This window comes from Schistocerca americana, chromosome 3, assembly GCF_021461395.2.
Source record: "Schistocerca americana isolate TAMUIC-IGC-003095 chromosome 3, iqSchAmer2.1, whole genome shotgun sequence".
Lineage (NCBI taxonomy): Eukaryota > Metazoa > Arthropoda > Insecta > Orthoptera > Acrididae > Schistocerca > Schistocerca americana.
Window position 1 is genome coordinate 399,492,004 of NC_060121.1, and position 22,073 is coordinate 399,514,076.

At 41.1% G+C, this 22,073-nt stretch overlaps 1 protein-coding gene across 1 annotated transcript in view; it reads left to right on the forward strand.

Moving 5' to 3' along the window:
* LOC124606114 (carbonic anhydrase-related protein 10-like) overlaps window positions 1-22,073 on the forward strand; it is a 719,303-nt gene that overhangs the window by 78,232 nt on the left and 618,998 nt on the right. The window contains exon 6 of the mRNA XM_047138077.1: window positions 20,244-20,435. Within this exon, the coding sequence (XP_046994033.1) occupies window positions 20,244-20,435 (192 nt within the window). The remainder of the gene's footprint in view (window positions 1-20,243; window positions 20,436-22,073) is intronic.

Consider the following 22,073-nt stretch of genomic DNA (forward strand, 5'->3'; position numbering starts at 1 on the left):
CGGTCGTATGCAGTCCTGATTGTGGCGCTCACCTGCACGGCGCCAAACACGCATACGACCATCATTGGCACCAAGGCAGAAGCGACTCTCATCGCTGAAGACGACACGTCTCCATTCGTCCCTCCATTCACGCCTGTCGCGACACCACTGGAGGCGGGCTGCACGATGTTGGGGCGTGAGCGGAAGACGGCCTAACGGTGTGCGGGACCGTAGCCCAGCTTCATGGAGACGGTTGCGAATGGTCCTCGCCGATACCCCAGGAGCAACAGTGTCCCTAATTTGCTGGGAAGTGGCGGTGCGGTCCCCTACGGCACTGCGTAGGATCCTACGGTCTTGGCGTGCATCCGTGCGTCGCTGCGGTCCGGTCCCAGGTCGACGGGCACGTGCACCTTCCGCCGACCACTGGCGACAACATCGATGTACTGTGGAGACCTCACGCCCCACGTGTTGAGCAGTTCGGCGGTACGTCCACCCGGCCTCCCGCAAGCCCACTATACGCCCTCGCTCAAAGTCCGTCAACTGCACATACGGTTCACGTCCACGCTGTCGCGGCATGCTACCAGTGTTAAAGACTGCGATGGAGCTCCGTATGCCACGGCAAACTGGCTGACACTGACGGCGGCGGTGCACAAATGCTGCGCAGCTAGCGCCATTCGACGGCCAACACCGCGGTTCCTGGTGTGTCCGCTGTGCCGTGCGTGTGATCATTGCTTGTACAGCCCTCTCGCAGTGTCCGGAGCAAGTATGGTGGGTCTGACATACCGGTGTCAATGTGTTCTTTTTTCCATTTCCAGGAGTGTATATAGGTATCTTGTCCACATTTCATTCTCAACATTGTGGCAACTAAAATCGACCATCCGGAAAGTATACTCTATGGACTTTACCTCTGCAAACTCTTCAAAATTTCGTGCAATGGTTTACTATATTTAATGCTGCATAATAACTGCGCTGAACATCGAAACAAAATTAAGTCATTTATGGGGGGAAGGTATCAGTCAAGAAGATAGGTAAAAATCCAATTTTGAGCCAAATAGTTTTTGTGGAATCGAATGATAAAGAGTGTCTAAGCAGTCGGAACACAATGTGTCTGCACAGGCGAGCAGTGCAGTGACAAAATCGCCAACAGCGCGGAATGCAGGGAGCACGTCTTTGTAGCAGCGAAAGGGTTAATGCGGCCGTGGTGGCTTTACTTCATGAACTGCGCGCTCCCCCCTAAACGTAAGCTTGCGAACTATGCTATACTATGGCGCTGCTTCTCTTGGCGCGTGCGTCGTGTGCAACTGGCAACGCAGCAATCTCCCGCGTCTAGGCGGACATGCGCGAGCCGCCAAGATAAAAGAATTGAACTATAGCACAAAGAAAGTGTACTATTGATAACTACTTTACTTGATACTGAAATACTATTTTTGCTGATGAGAAACGAGACAGTACATCTACATCTACATAGATACTCCCAAGCCATCGTAAGGTGCCTGGCGGAGGGTATCCTGTACCACTACTTGTTATTTCCCCTACTGTTCCACTTGCAAATAGAGCGAGGGGAAAACGATTGTCAGTACGCCAACGTATGAGCACCAATCTCTCGCATCTTATCTTAGAGGTACTTACTTAAAATGTTCATTGGCGGCAGTAGAATCGTTCCGCAGTCAGCTTCAAACGCCGGTTCCTTAAATTTTCTCAATAGTGCTTCTCGGAAAGAACTTAGCCTTCACTCCAGGAATTCCCATTTGAGTTCCCGAAGCATCTGGGTAACACTCATGTATTGTTGGAACATACTGGTAACAGATCTAGCAGCCCGCCTCTGAATTGCTTCAATGACTTCCTTCAATCCAGATCCCAAACACTTAAGCGGTACTCAAGAACAGGTCACACTAGCGTCCTATATGTGGTCTCCTTTACAGGTGAACTAAACTTTCCTAAAATTCTTCCAATAAACCCATCATTCGCCTTCCCTGCCACAGTTCTCACATGCTCGTCCCACTTCATATCGCTTTGCAACGTTACGCTCAGATATTTAAACGACTTGGCTATCTCAAGCAGAGCACTACTAATATTGTATCCGAACATTACAGGTTTCTTCTTCCTACTCACCAGCATTAACTTACATTTTTCCACATTTTGGGCTAGCTACCATTCATCACACCAACTCGAAATTTGGTCTAAGCCGTCTTGTGTGTTCCTGTAGTCACTCAGCTTCGACACCTTACTGTACACCACGGCATCATCAGCAAACCAACGCAATTTTCTGCCCACCCTGCCCGCCAAACCATTTATGTCTATAGAGGACGACAGCGGTACTACCACACTTCCCTGAGTCACTCCCTCTAAAGACTTTAGCAAGCAGCATACCAGTGGTTTTGCATGAATAACTCGAGAGGAATAAGAAAATTTTTGGTCAACAACGGACTCACAGTAGCACCTACTATCTGTATAATAAAAGTGCAGATGATTTTCTACTGGTAGAACACTAGCAACTTGGACATGACATTCTTTTATTGGTTTAATTATTGGAAAATACTGCCATCGTATGATTTTTCAGACAAGTAGATCGCTTGTACTGATTATGATTTGTATTCTCAGAAAGATTCACTTCCTTATATTATTTAGCACAAATGGGCCCTTCAATTCTACTAGTCAATAACTACCGGGTGATCAAAATGTCAGTATAAATTTGAGAACTGAATAAATCACGGAATAATGTAGATAGAGAGGTACATAGAGAGGTATAAATTGACACACAAGCTTGGAATGACATGGGGTTTTATTGGAACCAAAAAAAATACAAACGTTAAAAAACTGTCCGACAGATGGCGCTTCATCCCATCAGAATAGCAATAATTAGCATAACAAAGTAAGACAAAGCAAAGATGATGTTCTTCACAGGAAATGCTCAATATGTCCACCACCATTCCTCAACAATAGCTGTAGTCGAGGAATAATGTTGTGAACAGCATTGTAAAGCATGTCCGGAGTTATGGTGAGGCATTGGCGTCGGATGTTGTCTTTCAGCATCCCTAGAGATGTCAGTCGATCACGATACACTTGCGACTTCAGGTAACCCATAGCCAATAATCGCACGGACTGAGGTCTGGGGACCTGGGAGGCCAAGCATGACGAAAGTGGTGACTGAGCACACGATCACCACCAAACGACGCGCGCAAGAGATCTTTCACGCGTCTAGCAATACTTTGTTTTATTTTCGGTTCTAATAACACCCCATGTCATTCGAAGAATGTGTGTAAATTTTTACCTCTCTATCTATATTATTCAGTGGTATATAAAGTTTTCATATTTGTAACGACTTTTTGATCACCTGGTATTATGCATGAACACTTCTTTTGTGCAGGTAACTGTAATGCTGTAGTGAGGTTCCAACAAGACCTTTAAACTGAATACTTAAAATTTTCTCTTTGTAAATTTACTTTGGTAAAATTTTAAATATTCTTTTGAAAAAATTACGTGTAGTATTTTCATCACAGAGTCCACTGAATAATTATGTACTTTATTACTCCACAAAGTTTATTAATTTTTGACAGGGAAGTTAATTGCTTTTCAGTTCAATAAAATAGGTTACTCGAAAATAGTGCAACAGTGCAGCGCTTGGAGAGGAGCCTATCTAGCTAAATGACGAATGGTAATGTACGAGTACTCAAAGTTTACAGAAGACGAACTTATTATTAAAAAAAGAAATTGTATAGCTGGTCCATGCTCTTATACAGTATCATCTGATAATTTGAAATTCAAGGCGATGGCAATGTCAATCTGTTGCGACTATTAAAAAAAGACAGCAAAAGTATCTGTGTCTTTTGCTGTGTAACAAGCTCTGAAATTCTCTTCTTAGAGAAGTACACAGTCAGCATAAGTATACTATGAATAATAATCCAAACTGCTTGCATATCCGAATCTATGTTATATAATCTTGCTGTTCTTCTTGCGTCGTTCACTTAACAAGATACGTACACGTTGCCTGCAAGGCACCAACTAACTCTTCCCACAAAGGAGTCTTGCAATTAGACAGCCAGATCTACCTTTTATATTCCCGGCAAGTCAGTTTCGTTGGTGAGGAACTTCCCTTCAAGTTTTACTGTTTTCAGACCTACTGTTCCCGTGGGTGAAACAGTATTACAAGCAAAGTTTTAACGTTTCCATTTTCTTGCAGAACATTAATTTTGCAATTACATCCATAGATTAATTACAGTTTCATAAATGGTCATAAAATTAGTAAAATAGGAAAGACATGTTACACCAAAGTGCTTGATGCTACAGACAGAGCTGTTAGATAAGACAAATATAGGTAACTTTTGTGATAGTGTTGCATATGCTGCACCTTTCAGTAATGTTTCCTCGTAGGGATACATCCATAATACCTCATACAATGTGGAGTGACAAACTGATTGCAAACGTATGACAACAGTGTTCAATTTACGTAATCATCATCATCATCATCATTAGTATTGTGCCCAAAGGTAGGTTTTCACATGGTAGTTTTCCATGCTGTCCGGTCTTCCATCATCCTCTTAAGGTCTGCATAATTTCCTCTTCCCCTTACGTCGTCTATCATCTTGTATCTCCTTCTTCCTGTCAGTCTTCCCTCACAAACCAATCCTTCCAAAGGATCTACTACCAAGCACTCCCTTCTCATTGAATGTCCCAATCAGTTCTTTTTCCTTTCTCTTACAACCTTCAGCAGACATTGTCTCTCACCAACCCTTTCCATTATCCTTTCATTGCTCACTCTTTCTCTCCATTCTCCTCCACACCAACATCTCAGACGCTTCGAACTTTTTTCTAATCCTCTTGTCTCAGCGTCCATGTTTCTGCCCGATGTAGTGCCACACTCCAGACAAAACATTTGTCAAGCCTTTTCCTTAGACCTTGAACTTATTTGCCACACAAGTCTTCTCTTTCTGTTGAATGCCTCCTTCGCTATGACAGTTCGAGTTTTCACCTCCTGGTGACTTCTCAAGTCTTCAGTTATTGTGCTTCTGAGATATTTAATTGCACTTACTTGGATAATGGTAGGTTGTCCTATTTTAATATTGCACAGTCTGCGTCTTGTACTGATGTCCATACTCTTTGCTTTTGCTGTGTTTATTTGCATGCCATATTCCACACAAGCTTCATTCAGATCGTTCCGCATGTTATTCACTGTCCGCTCACTTTCTGCCACTAATACTATGTCATCAGCAAATATTATACATTCTATGCCCTTTCCACGAATACATATTCCTCTTTTACCATCTAAGCCTTTCGAAATAATCTCTTGAAGGTATGAATTAAACAATAGTGCGTAAAGGTAACAACCTTGCCTAACACCTCGTCCATTGCTGCTACCTTCTATTGTAAATATAGATTCAGTCGCCTCTGTTTCCAATCGACTCCTTTCCTCTTCAAAATCTCCATCAGCTTGTTCCACTGAAACCTGTCAAAAGCCTTTTTCTAAATCTATAAAAACAGCAAAGATTCCTCTACCTTTTTCCGTATATCTTTCCCATATAGTTCTTAAAAGGCCAGTAGCATCTCTTGTTCCTTTTCCTCTTCTAAATATGAACTGCTCCTCTGCGATCCCTGTATCCAGCTTGCCATAGATTCTAGCAACACTTTAGCTGCAAGAGAAATTAGACTCATGGTCCTATGCTCTTCACATTTTTTAGTGTTTCTCTTTTTCTCTATTGGTATTATAACTGTTAAAAGGAAGTCCTCAGGCCATTCCACTTAGTCATATATCTTATTACAGAGGTAGGCTATTTCTTTTCTCGCCTTGTTTCTCAGACTCTTCAACAGTTCTGCTGGCAAATTATCAACTCCCCATGCGTTCCCATTTTTCATCTCCTTCAGCGCCTTTTCTACTTCTGCTTCCAAGAGGAATCCCTTTCCATCTTCCGGCACATCTTTCTCCTCTTCAACCTTCATTTCGCTTTGTATTTTATCCCCGTTATGCACAAATTCAATGTATTGTTGCCATCTGTCGAAACTGTTTGTGGTCCTTCTGCTAGAGTACCACCTGCTTTTTGTAGTTCCATGTTATTCTTCTCTCTTTTACAATCAAGAATTATCTCACTAGCCTCTCTATACATCACGTGATACCTTCACTCTTTCTCCATTTTGTCTATTTCGTCGCATTTCTGTTTCATCCATTTTTCCCATACTTCTTCAGTTTCTCTTCTTAATTCATTATTCAGTTTCCTGTACCTCTTTTTGCCTTCTTTAGCTTCTACATTCTTACACTTTCTCCTCTCTTCCATCTTTTTCAACATGTTTTCTGTTATCCATTCTTTCCTTACTTTGGGATACTCTAATTTCTAGTACTTCTTTGGCAGGGTCCATGAGTCCTTCACTCATTTTTACCCATTTGTCATCAACACTTTCATCAACACTATCTCTTTCCCATTTTTCCATAAATTTGATGCCTTTCCTACCTTTCCGAGTTTTTCTATGCTTAGTCTTTTTTTGCTTTACCTCTCCAAACTTTTTGTTTACCTCATTTGTGTTTCTTCCATTGCTAGGTTGTTGTCTAAATTTATATCCACTCCTGAATAAGCTTTGGCGTTCACCAAACAGTTCCTTAACCTGTTTTGTATCAGAATCCAGTCCAAATGATATCTTTCCCTATTCAAATTTGATATCCATGTGTAACGTCTCCTTTTGTGATGTTCAGATAATGTTACCCACCGCTAATGAACTTTCTTTACAGAAACTAATTGGTCGTTCACCTCTCCCATTTCATGTTCCTAATCCAAATTTTTCCTACTGTATCTTCATCTCTTCCTTCATCCATCACTGCTTTTCAGTCCTCCGTGAGGGCAATGCAGGCATTTTTATTTTCTTTCTCGATGATTTCTTGTGTTTCCTCATAATATTCTTTCATTACCTCATCTCTATGTTGGCTGCTTGGCATATATACCTGTATTAACACCAAATCTTTTGAACTACTCTTCAGTTGTATCATCATCAGTTTTGCATCTGTATATTGTACCTTGATTACCTTATTTTTCAGCTTTTGCGCTATCAATATTCCTACTCCATTTTCACCAATCTTCATTTCCCCTGAGTAAAAGATCTTATAATCTCCACTTTCTATCTCCCCATTCTCTCTCCATCTCATTTCACACAAACCAAGGGCATCTAATCTGTTCCTTTTCATCTCCTGTTTTGCATTCCCTAGCTTTCCTGCTTGCAGCAGAGTCCTCACGTTCCATGTTCCAATTTTTATCTTTCCTTCCTTCAGTGTCCCTTTCTTCCTTTCAGATATGTCTACTCTCAATGTGTTCCCCTCCTGGAGATCCGAATGAGGGGAACTGGAATCTCTCACATGCAGAGACATACCATATACTGCTTGGGAGTGTAATGTAGTTTTCCGTTAATTTCGACATAGGCAGTAGGTTACCCAGCCTAAAATCAGCCGCTCACTACGAGTCACACGCTGTCTGTAGCCGCCCATCTGTAGTACAGTCGCTACTTGTACTCTTTTTGTACCCAAAGAGAAAAGGTGCCTCTTTCGCCAGCTTCACCATTCTAAAGACTCTTTCTCTGAATTCGCTGCCGTTGAGGACCTACATATATAAAAGGAAATGACAGGAAAAGGACATGGTGAGAAAGATTTGGGATAGGAAAGGGGGAGCGATAGGCCGTTGTGGGACACACTTTGTCTGGCTCCTCCCCTTTGGCCTGTCAGGCTTGGGTGACCCTTCTAAAAGCCATGTTACCGCCGGCATAGCCTTTCGGATCCAGAGCACGCAAACCTCCTCGCCCACACAGTGAGAGCTACGTTAAGGCGGTGTTCCCTGAGGAAGACTTTACATAAAGAACAATAAAAAGAGAATGTTGTTTCACCTTCTTCACATAGAACATTAGCGGCATTTTGCCAATACTTATATCGTCATAGAAATCTGTGTGTGTTACATAGAGCATTGCGAAACAATGAGTATACCCACTCTTGTGACACATATATAAGACAACACATAGTACATAAATACAGGAGAGAAAATATGGTACAAACTATTACATAAACATTTAAAATTAGTTCAGTATTTACAGTTGTTTGCTGGTGACATTAAGCAATGCCTTTTTTTCTTTTTTTTTTTTTTGTTCAGGGTGGTAGTTAGTTTTCAGCTTTCTATCATTTTCAAAATATTACCTAACCTTTTACTTTGAGTTGTGTATAGGAACGTACAGAAAAAGCAATTAGGAAAAATTATTGTTTTCAACTGGTAGATGTTTTCAGTAGTTTTAATTTTTTATGCAGTTCAAAAAAATAACGCAACACTATTTACAGTAAGTATATACTTTTTACTGTCCTTTCATAATTTCAGGCAGTCACACCAACACTTTAATTTACAAACCTTGTTTTACTAAGAAAGCACTTGGCTACCGCCTGAGATTTTTGGCAGTCCATTTTAAACACCTTTCCTGCTCTGTTCATTTAGGAGTAAATCATGCTTCCCATTTCACATGTTGGCCTTCCGTTTTACTCAGCTGCAGCTCATTGTGCAGTGCAGCTCCTTAACATGTCATATCACATTTTTTAGAATGTTCATTTCATTATACACACAGCTACATAGTTAAGAATCTGAAACTTGTAGACATATAATAGCAAAACAATGACAGTCAGTCTTCACAACAATGTAAGATGCGCTGCAAAACATAATTTCTAAGATTAAACGTTTCATAATACAGTAAATATTATTGATGATACGTTTTCAAACAGTGCTCCCTTTTGTTCCATTCTGTGGACATAATGTTTCAAGAACACTATATAACGAACACATAAATACTTCTTTTACTTCGGGTGCGCCTGATAGTATGCGTTATTGTGAGGAGGTTATTGATTTAATTCTAGAAAAATCCTCCAGTTTTGAACTTAGTAACTTTGACGTTCGTATAGTGCCTCAGAAATCTGGCTTCCACTTTTTGCTTCATTCTTCCCCTCACAAATTCCTTTTATCTATCCAGTCCCAAGTCTACACAAAGTAGGATTTATGAGGTCTCTTCTATTATGTTTTCATTTCTACTAACCAGCAAAATTTCTTTCGCTGCAAAGGCTGTGGATTCATGGTGTACAGCATCCATGACAACTTCAGATTTTGAAACAAATGTGCCCCACACCCTATGGTTGCGGTGGCAATAAGTTCTGCATAATTTACTTAGCTCTTGCATATAGAGTTCAACCGGATTACTTGCTGGTTGGTAGGTCGAAATGTATTTTGGTTGGACATCGTATTAAAATGGCTCTGAGCACTATGGGACTTAACATCTGTGGTCATCAGTCCCCTAGAACTTAGAACTACTTAAACCCAACTAACCTAAGGACATCACGCACATCCATGCCCGAGGCAGGATTCGAACCTGCGACTATAGCGGTCACGCTGTTCCAGACTGAAGCGCCTAGAACCGCACGGTCACACCAGCCGGCTACGACATTGTATTACTCCGCACTCTTTTCCCAAATCTTAGAAATAAACTGAGACCCATTATCTAATAGCAACGATTTAGGTTTTCCTATGGTATTAAATTATTCTACCACCTTATGGGATACTGGTTTAGCTGCTGGCTTCTTCACAGGGAAAATATTTATAAATTCTGAAATTACTTCTGCTACTACAAAAATGTACGTAAAATTTCCAGAAGTTTTCTGGTGGGGGCCATATAAATCCACGGACAGCAAATACAGTGTATCTTCCAGTGTGATGTTTTGCGTAGGACTTTGATATGTTTTATTCGCTACCTTCCCTCTTTGGCAAACTTCACAGGACTTTATATGGTTGTTTTCTTTCTTGGTCACATTAATTATTATTGCTATTACACTTGGAAACTGTCCTGCTCATTTTTTCGGTCCACAGTGTCCTAATAAAGGCGAAAGTAGTCTGTCACCTCAGTCTCGAACTGAGACGAGGAACGTGCTTTCCAGTGTTCCCTATCCAGATTATTTCATTTATACAAAACGCCTTTAAGGAGCTTGCAATATTTAGCAATTTGTTGATAAATTACACTATCAAAATGGACTTCTACTTATTTCCAAACGTTGTCTTCATTTTGGTAATGTCTCATGCTGTTTAGCAAATATGTTTACTTTCCCTTTCCTCATCACTTCTTTAATGAAACTAATTTGGAAAATACCATCTTCATTACATTCTATGGTGCACAGTTTAAATACTCTGGTGATCTAGATAAGACATCTGCTATGTAATTATCAGAGCCTTTGACATAACAGATCTCGAAACTGAACTGTTGAAGTTACAACGCCCAGTGGGTTAATCTGCCGGTTAATAAGCGGCAATCTTCCAGAAGTATTACTGCTTTATGATCTGTATGGATAGTTATTTCATGTCCCCTAAATAATCACGGAATAGTTTCAAACCACTTATGAGTAGTAAGGCTTCCTGTCCTGATACTGCGCAGTTCCTTTCGTATTTAGTTAACGTCTTACTTGCGAAGGTTATCACGTTGTGAGAGAATTCTTCTGAACTAATGGTTCCTTGGAAAATTTCAAGTGTGATTCCATATGCGTTGCTATGTGCTCTAATTTGAAAGGATTCCATAAATACTGGATGGTGCAAAACATTGTTTTCCATTAGTTCACTTTTCAGTTTTTCTGAGTCATCATGACATTCTTCAGTCAAAATAAAACCACTATTCTTTCTAAGTGGATTGTTTATCTGGGGACTATTAAATACTTGCCCCTTTGCGTTTTAAGTAGTATTTTCCGGGCGTTTGCCAATCCCAGAAGTGGTAATCATATGATACCTCGCGTCGTGCCTGATTTAATTAGCACTGACGTTCCCCAGCCAGGTCATCGCACGTGGAAATTTAAGCACTTGCACGTGTTAAAATGCGGTAATGCACAGACATCTGCGGCTTCCTGAGTTACCATGAGTTGAAATGCTCATTATCAGTTAAAATGTGCATTTTTCGGAAGTAATAATTTCATACTAGGTTAGGAAAAGCTACATTTATTCGGTTTGAGAAAACCAAGCGGAGAACATGTTAGGTGACACTGTCACGGGCAGGCTGTTTGCATTTGCACGCCTACGACTGGCTAACTTCAATGCTATTTAAACCACCAACGGCGCAACGTATAGAATTTTTTTTTCTTGATGAGTACTTCTCAGCACAGCGTAGTCTGCAACACCCTTACAAGATTTACATTCTGTTTCTGACCACCTCGTAGAATTAAACAATTTGCCACCATCCGTGGAGTTGAAATCTTATTTTATTTTATTTTCACTACCTTCTTCAGGCCCAATAAGAATCTCTCAAAAATAAACGTTATTGGCATACTGGGCCGTATGTTATGGATGTCTTCAATTGTAAACCGTATGCCAAGTGCTTCCTTTGAAGACCTCCTGTCTATGACAATTTCATCTTCAGCCCTCTCTGTCCACCCCGCCTCTCTATCCATATTCTCCCCCACCCTTTCTCTGTAAATCTCCTCCTTTCCCTCTCTCTCTATCCAATTCCTCCTTTCGTAACTCTCTCAATTCCATCCTCCATCCTTCTCTTTGATAACGTCCTCATCCACCGCCTTTCTGTTCACCTCTTCCTCTCCACTCTATCGGCCAGTCTTCTTCCCCCCCCCCCTCTCTCTCTCTCTGCTCCTCTCTTCAGTCTCCGTCCACCTATTTCTTCCTCCCCCTATCTATAAAATGCCTCTTACTCCCCTCTCTCGTTCCATCTGCTCATGCCCCCTCTGTCTGTGCATCTCCTCCTCCTGCTGTCTGCCACCTATCCTTCTCCTCTTTCTTTCCATGTCCTCTTTCCCTCCCTCTATACATATCTCCTACTCTCACCTACCTGTCCATCCCCCGCTCCATCCCTCTCTTTGATCATCTTCTCATCCACCATCTTTCCCTCCATCTCATCCTCCACCCCTGTCACATCTCATCTTGTCCTTCCGCCTTTCTCTGCTCAGCCATGTCCATCTGAACCTGTAGTGCCTGCTGATGCTACCCCCCCCCCCCACCCCCACCCCCACCCCAACACACTCGTTTTCAGGGAAAGCTAGTTATTGGGGGTTGATAAATTCTTCTTGTCACTACCTCTGCTTCTAATGGAGCTACATGGTTCTACCCTTACAGTACTGATATGCATGCAGTTTGAAGTTTGTGTACCTAATTTAGTTTAAATCGATCAAGGTGTTTGTGGGTGAATGTTAGATATACATACAAACATGCCAGTTTACATATATACTAAGCCTTTCCTCACAGCTTCACCCACATATGTTGCACACATCTACTCCCTCTGTATTGTGTCCATCCTTTCCTCCGTCCTCTCTGGGTACATCTCATCCTCCCACCTGTATCCCTCTGTCTCCTTCTCCACTCTTCGTCTGTTCTCTCTATCCCTCTCTCTGAATATGCTCTCTGCATATGCTTCTGACCATCTGTCAGTCCATCTCCTCCTCACCCTCTTCTACATGCCCACTACAGTGTCCACCTCCTGCCCCCCTCTCTGGCCATATCCGCCCCCTCTCTATGTCCATCTTTTTCTTCCCCTCTCTGCCCATTTACTCATCCCTCTTTTCTTTGTATTCATTGCCTCCACTCCCATGCCTCCCTGCCCATATCCTCCCACTCATCTCTTTCCCCATGCAGACCCTCCTGCCCCTCTCTCCATCCATACCTTCCTTTGCACATCCATCTAACTAATTAGGCCCTCAAAACATGTTGATAAAGTGGGCCATTATTACTCTCAAAACGTACTTATTGTGCAAGGCAGCCTAGACATCTTCGTCTGGAAATAAATTTTTTGCCGTTCACATGTAGGTTGCCTTGCAGTGGAGGCTGATAAGAAAGTTTGGTATTGCTCCAACACAACACACTACTTGCGCAGAACAGACTACATTTCAGGGAGCTGAGAAATCTTGATTTAGCCTGTATCTCCAGTCCTAATGGAGCTACGACGTTCTAACTCCCATGGTGCTAAGAGTCATGAAATTTACTGTTCGTGTACCAAATTTGGTTGATATTGACCCTGAGGTTTGGGAAATGTTGGACACCCACACACCCACCCACGCACACACACACACACACACACACACATGTACATACACACACACACACACACACACACACACACACACACACACACACACACACACACACACACACACACACAGTTTTTATATATATATATATATATATATATGCTGAAATACTTGTGCTGAAATACTATTGCTGTATGTATGACACACACACACACACACACACACACACACACACACACACACACACACACACACATATATATATATATATATATATATATATATATATATATATGTGTGTGTGTGTGTGTGTGTGTGTGTGTGTGTATATATATATATATGTGTGTGTGTGTGTGTGTGGCATACATATAGCGATAGTATTTCAGCACCATTCCTCCATTTCTCTGAAAGTTTACTGTCAGTATGTATTATTGATTACAATTTATGGCAATGAGGCATGGTATTCTAATGCACATCTGATAAGAAATAAGTGCTGCTCAGTGTACAATGGGGAGATCTACTCTAGGAATTAGTAGAGAAAACGAGTACATAAATATAGGGGCAGTGAACACATTGCAGTAGATGATTCAATTACTATGGAACAGATTGCAGCAGATGGCTAAAGTACTACAGTAACGGCAGTGGAGTGGGGGTTAGGGGTATGTAGCCAGAGATATGTACGATAGATATGAGGCAGCTCTGTACTGTAAGTGATAAGGAAATAAGACGATGGTGACATATTATAAACTGATTAAATATCATGAAAAAAGCACGTGGGATAGGTATTGTTTATAGATGTCAGCAAACGTTCTTAATATTTCTGCCCATAGTTTCTCCAGATTGCAACTTGTTCATTATTCTCTGTCAACCATTTGGACCATAACCATCATCAGATCAAAATAAAACCTAAAGGAGTGATGAAATATAACTTGCCAACAACAGTAAAGTGAAATAGAGTTGTTGACCCATACATAGTACATATGCTTCAGGTTTTATTTTGATCGTATGAAGAGATACACATTGAAACGAAATTGTAAATACTGTTCTTGAAAATATTATTGAGTGGTGTTCTGCAAACTGTCTCACCGTCAGTTTCAAGAATATACAACATGTACAGTTCTGCACGTCTAGAACTTCAAATCGAATGATAAAAAATGTGGAGAGGAAGTAGTAACTAGAGTAGAAACATCAGTATTTTCAGGTATCCATACTGATATGAATGTAAAGAGAAACCCATTTTTGATTTTTTAAAACAACACAGTTCAACTACATTTCCATTTCGAATTACCGCATATTTTGTCTGTCAGTCTGCCTCTCAAACTTTGTTTCAGCTTCCTCAACCTGGGGCCCATCCTCTTCTGGACATGACCTTTATAACGTTGCAATCTTCAGCCTTCAGTATAAAAAATTTCCGGTTTTATTAGATTTTGAAGTAATGCTCATAAAATTTTTAACATTTTCAACTGGTGTAGATTATGTATCAAAAAATTAAATAAAATACTTCCCATGTGAGTGTTCGAAAAATTGCTAGTTTTATAATGAGATAAAAATCTTAAAATGTAATTATTTCCCGTTCTAACTACCCTTAACACAAAACGTTTTGTTCAGTGCTTCCACCAAAATATTTCCTCACTCACCGGATAATATTAAATTTCTAAACAAACTGAAAAAGTGTATTTTTGGCAGCTTCTTTTATTACGTAGAAGATAAAATTAAATTTCTAAACAAACTGAAAAAGTGTATTTTTGGCAGCTTCTTTTATTACGTAGAAGAGTTTCTATTGTTTTCATACGTAAAACATAGTGGGTACGAATTACTAATTCGCATCTGACAAAAGAAAGAATTTGTTCATGGTCATCATGTAGCCATATTTACAAAAATATATAATACGAACGTAAAATTAACTCTGCATTATTACGATTAATAGTACAAATGATCCATGGGACGTGGGAGTATTTGGCTGTGACTGAAACGTATCATAAGAAATAGTACATTGTGGTCGGAACAAATTTTGTGAGGACATTATCAACCTTGAAGGAGCAAGGTGGATACATGTACGTGAATAGTGTAATGCACGGATGCCCTGTGAAACTCATTGACGAACTGATGACATAAAGTGTGGTGAAAATGTAGTCTCTTTGAGACAAAGTTAGTGTATGTGGTGATCACGAGGGTGATAAGTGGTGATGTAAAGCCGATGTCTACATCTGCAAGGAATAATAAAGCTTGCATAACATGTTAAATGGTAGATTGAGTGATAGTTTTAATTGTCACCTATCAAAATTAAGCTACAATCTAGAAATTTAGCCATGGCGTTAGTCTTTCTCCGCATATATTTTCTTCTGTTGCGTGACTCGTTTTCCAGACGATGGAAGACGTGGTGGACATCTTTGTAGTAGAAGTGGCTTTGGCCATTCGGGAACGTTTCAGAAAACCTCTTAGTCATTCTAGAAATGCCTGTCACGTAATGGTCTCTTCTTCCGAGGAAAGAGGAACAGACCATTGGTTTTCACGACAGGAGAATATCGGGCGTGAGGTAATATTTGATAGCCCAAAGAAGCAGTGTGAGCCCTGTGTTGAATGTTCTGGAGCCATGTCGTATAGCAAAAAAATCCTTTGGACAGCTTCCTGCCACGCACTGTCTTGACAGCCATAACCAGTGCAAGAGATTTCGGTAGTATGTGCTTTTCCCATGTACAGAATGTTGTTCAAGATGATGGAAACTGATCCGCGACGGATTTCCACTCATCGCCTCGCTCATGATTTGTTAGTTGCTCAAGCACCAGGGCCTCCACGTCTGTGATTTCCTCAAATTGCTTCAGGCGAAGGCCGGGATGGTTCCTTTTAAAGGGCACAGTCGACTCCTTTCCCCAAATTTTCCTAATACGACTTGACCGATGACCTCGCTGGTTGGTCCCCTCGTCATCAGTCAACCAGCCTCCACGTCACTTCCAGTTCTCAGTTCTAAACAGAGAGATGGTATGCCACGTCATTCTGTCACTCAGATTTGTTTGACCACCTTGGAGGCCTTTGTTGCTGTAGACTTCTTGCCGCACGATACTCCATTGCTCTGTTTTGTTTTTCCTTCACTAGTGGCGGGCAGCGGTTCTGTGACGAGGAGGAGTCACTGCGCACCAAGGCTACATTGCGGAAAAAAAGAGAAACAAATGGCTAGGTGCGAACAGGACTCGCGCAGTGAGTGTTCCGTACAAACTTAATTATCTATATAGGCTGATTATCAAAATCGCGGATCAAGGATACTGCTCATTTTTCCCTGTTATATATATTATTACTGACAAGGTGCGGGCAAAGGGATTCGAACACTTTCGAGAATGTTTTAATTTCAAGTATGAAGTCGGGTAACAAATGACAAATGAAATTTTTTCCGTGTGACAGAATTACGAAGTAACAATTACGGAATTTGTCGTTTACTTGCACTGTAAACCCTTTCTTCTTGTCAACTTTCATGATTCTGTGCCAACTGTAAGTACCGTCTAGATTCTCATGAGTGAGTTTTCGAGTATCGAAATATGTGACAAAAATTCCCGTCTTTTAAATAAAGTGAGTTAGAAGCTTCAAATTTTTACAGTGCGAAAGGAGCATAGTCCTAAATATATGACATAGATTTTAACTTGATACTTCTATTCGTTCTTGAAAAGAAGCGTTCCTAATTGTCGAACGGGCAGACAGACAGACAAAAGTCTGTGGTAATATCAGTATATGTCTGTACTGCTTACTTTTACTTGTTATGGAAGTGAGGCTGAGTGTATCGGTAGGAGTGGAGTTTGGCTAAGGGATGTGACAGTGTATACTCTTATCCAAGCTTTGCGCTCAATTTTCTAAATGATTTAAGACCTGACACAATAATACAAATCTTCAGGAAAATACGAGGGCTGTCCAGAGAGTAACTTACGATCGGTCGCAAAATGGAAACGACTATGAAAATCCGATAAATCTTTGCAAAGATGTGTTGGGCAGTGTCTCTAGTATGACTCTAGGTAGAATTATGTCGCTCTTTTCATTCCTGAGCTCTTAGTGAGCGCGTAAAGATGTTATAGAAAATAGTGTCTCCCGCCAAGTACGAGGGCCTGGTGAGAATTTTCCCCTGATGCTATGCAACCAACATTACGTAACTGTCGTGCGGTTTCTTCTTCAAGACAATTCTCAGCCTCATTCTGCAGCGGCAATGAAGATGTTCCTGCATCGTGTCAATTGGAAATGTTTGGTTACCCACAATACAGCCCGCAATTGTCTCCCACTGAGTTTCATCTCTGCTCAAACGAACCGCTGAAACAACATTTTGGCACAGACAACGAGCTTCAGGCTAGCGTAGAGAATTGGCAGAAAGCACTGGCGGCTGCCTTCTATGATGAGGGTATTTGAAAGTTGGTACAACGCTACGACGAATGTCTGAGTCAGAACGGCGACTACGTAGAGGAGTAGCTGAAAGGTGTAGCTAACTGTTACAAATGAAACATTTCTGATTTACACTGTGATTTTCATTTCGCGATCAATCGTAACTTACTTTCTGGACAGCCCTCGTAATCTGCCCGCCCAACATGAACCTAGTGTACCTGTATTATCTAATATAAATACTTCGCTGTACTGAGATTGCCGGCAGGAGTGGCCGGGCGCTTCTAGGCGCTACAATCTGAAACCACGCGACCGCTACGGTCGCAGGTTCGAATCCTGCTCGGGCATGGATGTGTGTGACGTCCTTAGGTTAGTTAGGCTTAAGTAGTTCTAAGTTCTAGGGGACTGATGACCCCAGAAGTTAAGTCCCATGGTGCTCAGAGGCTTTTTTTTTTTTTTTTCTTTTTTTTGTATTGTGATTAACTTGACAAAAGAGATACTCAGTTTCGCGTACAACAACACACACTAGTCAAGGAGGTAGCACAATGGCATCATACTACTACCAACACCTTGATCAAACGCTGACAACCCAGAAAACATATACAGTGTACAGTGACACAGTAACAAAACATGCATCGATCATGAAGGCACACAGAAAGGTGAATTGAATCACTGAAGGTCTATCGCTAGATTACAATTCTTCAGTTTCTCATTTACTTTTATTTAGCGTATCACAAAAAAAATATACATTTGAAGCAAATTACGAACTACTGTCCTGGCCACAAATGCGCTCTTTTGATCATTCCGTCACAACCAGGAAGCTTTTTCGGTCCCCAGGGAAAAAATCTCAGATGACATTCTTGAATTACGTGGCGAACAATCTGTTTTTCAACGCCACGGTCACAACTTCAGGAAATAGTTTTCTTCCAGTTCTACAGAGAGTCGGCACACCTTCTAGTGATTGTTCTTCAGTCAGAAATCTACTAGAGATTACATGGTATTCAAAGCCAGGTGGTTTGGTGGATATGTACGGAATCTTTATTTGTTACTCAGAGAAACTTTCATAATCACTATCAGATTCTAGCACCCTTTAATCTTCATTCTGGGGTTTCTTCAGCCGATGCTAAAGTGTTGTTGTTGTGGTCTTCAGTCCTGAGACTGGTTTGATGCAGTTCTCCATGCTACTCCATCCTGTGCAAGGTTCTTCATCTCCCAGTACCTACTGCAACCTACATCTTTCTGAATCTGTTTAGTGTATTCATCTCTTGGCCTCCCTCTGCGATTTTTACCCTCCTCGCTGCCCTCCAATACTAAATTGGTAATCCCTTGATGCCTGAGAATATGCCCTACCAACCGATCCCTTCTTCTAGTCAAGTTGTGCCACAAATTTCTCGTCATTCCAATTGTATTCAATACCTCCTCATTAGTTATGTGATCTACCCACCTAATCTTCAGCATTCTTCTGTAGCACCACATTTCGAAAGCTTCTATTCTCTTCTTGTCTAAACTATTTATCGTATATGTTTCACTTCCATACATGGCTATACTCCATACAAATACGTTCAGAAATGACTTCCTGACACTTAAATCTATACTCGATGTTAACAAATTTCTCTTCTTCAGAAACGCTTTCCATGCCATTGACAGTTTACATTTTGTATCCTCTCTATATCGACCATCATCAGTTATTTTGCTCCCCAAATAGCAATACTCATTTACTACTTTAAGCGTCTCATTTCCTAATCTAATTCCCGCAGCATCACCCGATTTAATTCGACTACATTCCATTATTCTCGTTTTGCTTTTGTTGCTGTTCATCTTATATCCTCCTTTCAAGACCCTGTCCATTCGGTTCAACTGCTCTTCCAAGTCCTTTGCTGTCTCTAACAGAATTACAATGTCATCGGCGAACCTCAAAGTTTTTATTTCTTCTCCGTGGATTTTAATTCCTACTCACAATTTTTCTTTTGTTCCCTTTACTGCTTGCTCAATATACAGATTGAATGGCATCGGGGAAAGGCTACAACCCTGTCTCACTCCCTGTCCAACCACTGCTTCCCTTTCGTGCCCCTCGACTCTCATAACTGCCATCTGGTTTCTGTACAAATTGTAAACAGCCTTTCGCTCCCTGTATTTTACCCCTTTCACCTTCAGAATTTGAAAGAGAGTATTCCAGTAAACATTGTCAAAAGCTTTATCCGAGTCTATAAATGCTAGAAATGTAGTTTTGCCTTTCCTTAATCTAGCTTCTGAGATAAGCCATAGGGTCAGTATTGCCTCACGTGTTCCAACATTTCTACGGAATCCAAACTGATTTTCCCCGAGGGCGGCTTCTACCAGTTTTTCTATTCGTCTGTAAAGAACTCGTGTTATTATTGTGATGCAGTAGCTTATTAAACTGATAGTTTGGTAATTTTGACATCTCTCAACACCTGCTTTCTTTGGGATTGAAATTATTATATTCTTCTTGAAGTCTGTAGCCATATAATTTTAAGAAATGTGCATCATTTAACAGAAGTGTTAGATGTATTACCTAACGTAAATTTCACAGAAGTGGTAGCTTCTCACCTTGTTATCTAATACTGTCACAGTGTAAAAATACACTAACCGTATTGTTAGCTTAGCTTATGTAAACCATTATGAAGAGAGCCACTGAGATATAGTAGTTGTTTAAATACGTATAATGAACATCATGTCTAGAGCTGGCAATATAATATTAATTCGTGGAACATTAAACCTTCTAAATCATCCTGCACGCACTCTAAACGCATACTGCCTTGCTTACTTCATGCTAATGATGTAATTTTAGGGATAAAGAAATCGAACTTAACTCCAGTTGACGGTACGGGTACTGTATAAGGATGTTATGGTGGCTGAAGAGATGCAGAATCCGTCTTTCGTGCCACAGGTGGGCGGCATGATCAGCAACACGGGACACAGCGTCATCTTCACGGTGGAGAACACGACGCGGCACCACGTCAACGTGTCTGGCGGCCCGCTCTCCTACAAGTACCAGTTCCACGAGATACACGTGCACTACGGACAGCACGACGACTCGGGCTCCGAGCATAACATCAACGGCTACGCCTTCCCCGCCGAGGTGAGTTGCCGGCGCCAGGAGCCACTTAAGTCCTCCGTCTCTCCACTTTGAAACCAGCCAGACTCCACTCACTGAACAAACACTGTACGAGGGCGTGCTGTTGTCAACAGTGCAGTCGTTGAATGTTTATGTGTCGTGTCGTAACAATTACTAAATACAGTCTCTATTGAGAAATGAGGGAAAATGACGTTTAATGACGTTGGAAACCACTCGAAACTCATGACTAACTCTTGATTGCCAGCTGACTTTCATTAATAAACAGAGCTCCTTGAGGGTGTAGTGAGACCGGTAAGTAAGAACGTTGTACCACGACATGTGTAAGGAATAGTCTTACACGACCGACGGTGCAAGTTTAATGCTTGATTATTGTTTTTGATTGTGTCTAAAGGCATATCGATATATTGATAATTATTTGTGTTTTCCCTGATAACGAGATAATGTAGTTTCTAAACATTTTGTAATAAAGAACATCGCCATATTTCGAAAACTGGTGCTGAATTATCTTCACGCTGAAATAAAGAGCAGTCGAAAGAGATCGCTAGCATTCACACTGACTTCATGTTTTACTCTGACACTAAAGTTCAAATAGGATACATTTTGCTGGAGAATGAATAATTTAATCACTTGCACATTCTAAACGTCTCTACTAGGATTTATACACATTTGACCGTGTTCCAGGATACCGTATACCTGTAAGCTGACCGCTTCCTTTCGGAGCTTGTGGTTCAGCGTAGAGCGACAGCTTCTCCGGATGTCTGCCGCTTTTAATTACCACAGTCTCTTTGGCCTATGAGATACAGTTAAAAAAGTAAATTCTGTGCCTCTTATCAGTGCCCTGCAGTAATCCAACAATTTTGGAAGAACTCCAAGATGCGACAACTAGATTGTTAAACGAGCTCCACAAACATCACTAGATCTTCAATAAGCATTTGCTACCATCTCCACAAAATCTCCGATATTAAAATTTCGACTCGAGCGAAACGGAATTTCTTATCATCAAATAATCCTTGACTAGTCGCCTTCTTTCGTTAAACAACACGTCCAGCTAGATACTTGCTCTACGCTTTATTAGACTGCCTCTTCCGCAACGATCCGAGTATGCTCGGTAAACAGCAACAGCTGTCTTGAAAAAAAAAAAAAAAAAGCATTATGACACTTCCCACGTTCGCGTACGGGAACACACTTCTGAACACTTTGGAATATTTCCGCTACCGAGTACACAAATACGCACCGCAATACCACCAGAACCTCCGAACACTCAAAACTTATCTTCTGCCCCCAACAGCGGTGTTGGCCGGCTCCTAGATTCTGATAGCTCCAAACTGTCATACGATAATTTATTTAACACACAAGCCTGTGGTCCAATCAACCTTCGCTGCAATATGTAGGTACTTCTATTGCCCATTTCCCGTTAACACTATTGCAGTAACGTGCTGCTGGTTGCCGACACTATCAACAGATTATTCCCAAGGTGTATTAGGAAACACCAGCGACCCCATGAAAATCACTCGCCTTTTCAAGCAGCTGAGTCGTCGCAGCATGGAAAATCAGGCGTATATCTCCAGGCTAGAGTATAGACCAGAATACATGTCTGCAGAAATTTATTCAAGTAGGGGCACGATTACGAAAGTTACGTTT